Source organism: Carlito syrichta, unplaced genomic scaffold (genome assembly GCF_000164805.1).
Source record: "Carlito syrichta isolate Samal-C Ts95f unplaced genomic scaffold, Tarsius_syrichta-2.0.1 Scaffold303297, whole genome shotgun sequence".
Classification (NCBI taxonomy): Eukaryota; Metazoa; Chordata; class Mammalia; order Primates; family Tarsiidae; genus Carlito; species Carlito syrichta.
In genome coordinates this window covers 1,238,844-1,241,348 of record NW_007247393.1, presented here as the reverse complement: position 1 = coordinate 1,241,348, position 2,505 = coordinate 1,238,844, and the positions used below count along the sequence as shown (strand labels likewise).

At 46.9% G+C, this 2,505-nt stretch overlaps 1 protein-coding gene across 1 annotated transcript in view; it reads right to left on the bottom strand.

Annotated features, from left to right (window-relative positions):
- Positions 1–1,162: 1,162 nt before the first annotated feature.
- The window catches only part of LOC103260688 (metallophosphoesterase MPPED2-like), a 58,699-nt gene continuing 57,356 nt past the window's right edge, over positions 1,163–2,505 (bottom strand). Inside the window, exon 3 of the mRNA XM_021712473.1 lies at positions 1,163–1,514. Coding sequence (XP_021568148.1) covers positions 1,322–1,514 — 193 coding nt within the window. The 3' untranslated portion in view covers positions 1,163–1,321. The remainder of the gene's footprint in view (positions 1,515–2,505) is intronic.

Sequence of the window (2,505 nt, the reverse complement as noted above, 5' to 3'; positions counted from 1 at the left end):
CAGTATCTTACCCCAAGCAATAAGTCAACAGAAGCCAAAAGACATATGCCAACAAAAACACACATTTCAGTGCTCGCTCCCAGAAGAAACGTGCTGGTCCATTAAATGTTCGTGTTTAGAGGAATGGCTTATTAAAGACAGACACAGCCAACAATATGAACAGCACACTGCTATTAAAAAGGATAAATATGAAAACCATGCCAAAACATTTCAAATCTTAACCAATAAATACGACCAAATAAAAATAGCCCCAAGTCCAAGAGCAGATATATCCTCTGATGTCAACTACAAAAAATGTGAATAAATACAAATAAGTACGATCACATGAAAAATCCAAATAGCTATCGCCGACAACTGTTCAAATGTTTCATCATTTAATCAAACATTCAAGAACTCCCCACACCTTGCTTTCGTCTTTTGGAAGACAAAATTTGCAAGTTTCTGCCGAAATCTCCCCAGTACTTTTTGTTGGTTGACGTATTCTTCATGGCATTGGTCTTCCAGGGCGATGTCTGCGCCTTACTGTAGAACTCTTTCGTGTCTGTAGAGATTCTAAAAGTCTCAGAACACTTATCTTTCTTTCCCTGCCCTAAGAGGAGCCTTAAAAAGATTCATCTTATCATGAAGACACGAATAACCCCACAATCTCCTTGTCATGTGATGATCCAGCGACCATCTGACCCAGGCCCTGATATTTCGCAGTAGCTCAGCCTTTGGGTATCCCTGAAGCAACCAAAAACCTGCTATCATCTTTCTTTTTACAGGTTACCGGGCAGCTTCCTATCCCGAGTTTTGGAAGCTTTCCAGCAGGACAGCGTCTCTTTGCAGGGATCTCAGGACACCCTCTAGCTCACTTACAAAAGCCGCTCCCAGGTAGGACACTGCTGTGGCAATTTCGCTCCACAGAAGGACTTTGATACCCACCTTCACTGCTTAGAAATGTTCTCTTACTAGTAGGTCATTGGCACATCTCTGCTCATCATATCTGGGGAACACTGCAGAGCCAATGAATTAAAAATATGATTCTGGGTCTCCCGTGTGCCCACGAACGCCCTCATTAAAGCAGAATGAGCGAGATGGGATCGGTTTCAAAGCTTCCCATGCCTCTGCCCCAGAGCCGCCAAGGCCAGGCACTGAAAGGATGCACAGTAAAATTAAATATCTAAAAATTCATCTTTAATTAACAGCATTGGATTAAAGCTAGACATCGCCGCATATCATACGAGAAATGGCTGAGCTGGCTTCCAAGTGCTCTAATTCAATTAGGACGCAGTGAGTGACACTCGGACGGGAAAGGTTAATTGGGGCCGACAGAACGCAATCATTCCTTACCTAACCAGTCATTAAACTTCTTAACCTCGGAGGGCAGTCCCAGTTCGGTGAAATCGCCCGTGTGGAGGAGGACGTCCCCGTAAGGCATCTGGATACCATCTGTTCTGGAGTGTGTGTCTGAGATGCACACAAACCGCGTGTGGCCCGCTGGTTTTGGAGTGTCATATGGGATGGGGTCGACCCTGAGTAGACATAACAGATCCCACAGCAGTTAAACACATTAGAAGGCTCGCAACGTCATCGCACATACCTGTCAGCCGTGAACGCACCCCCACACCCCGACGCCTAGGCAGAAGCGCCCAGTGGAACCTTCTGGGTATCGAGGAGACAGGGTCACCCACCTACAACCCCGCTGGGCCCATTCCAAAGGACTGACTTACCTGGGAGAACAATTACAAGAAAGGAATATCCTACATGGAGGGAGTGTCGAAATAACCCAGAAACGGTAGAGTGAATAACGGGTAAGCTTAGGGATACCGAGCCCCAGCTGGGAAGGCAGAATTAGGCTGTTTCTCTCTCATCGTGTTCAAGGGATCCCATGACTTGTTAGGAAACGGGTAACTGATTTCTTCCTTCTTAAACACGCATAACTGGAGCAATGAACTCATTTACAGAGTGCAGTCTACACAGCTCTGCCAGTCGAGATGTGGAGAGACTGCATTTATATTTCATTCCTTTCCACAAACGCTTGACACCTGTATCTTCTTGTTTTTGCTGAGAGTCACAAGTCAGATGGTAGGGAGGGAAGGTCATGCCAAAATAACAAGGCTTTAAAATAAGCATTGGGCCGGGCTCGGTGGCTCAACCTGTCATCCCAGCACTTTGGGAGGGCAAGGAGAGTGGATTGCCTGAGTCCACGGGTTCGAAACCAGTCCTGGCAACTTGGCAAGAACTCATCTCTACAATAAATGAAAAAATTAGCGGGCGTGGTAGTGTGCACCTATAGCTCCCTACTTGGAAGGCTGAAGCGGAAGGATCGCCGGAGCCCAGCAGGTTGACGTTGGGGTGGCCATGAGCGTGCCACTGCACTCTAGCCTGGGCGACGGAGTGAGATCCCAACTCAGAAAACAAACAAACAAACAAACAAACAATAGATGTTGAAAGAACTCTGTCAGCCAGGCTTGGTGGCTCAGCCTGTAATCCTGCGCCTTTGGGAGGCTGAGGTGAGTGGAT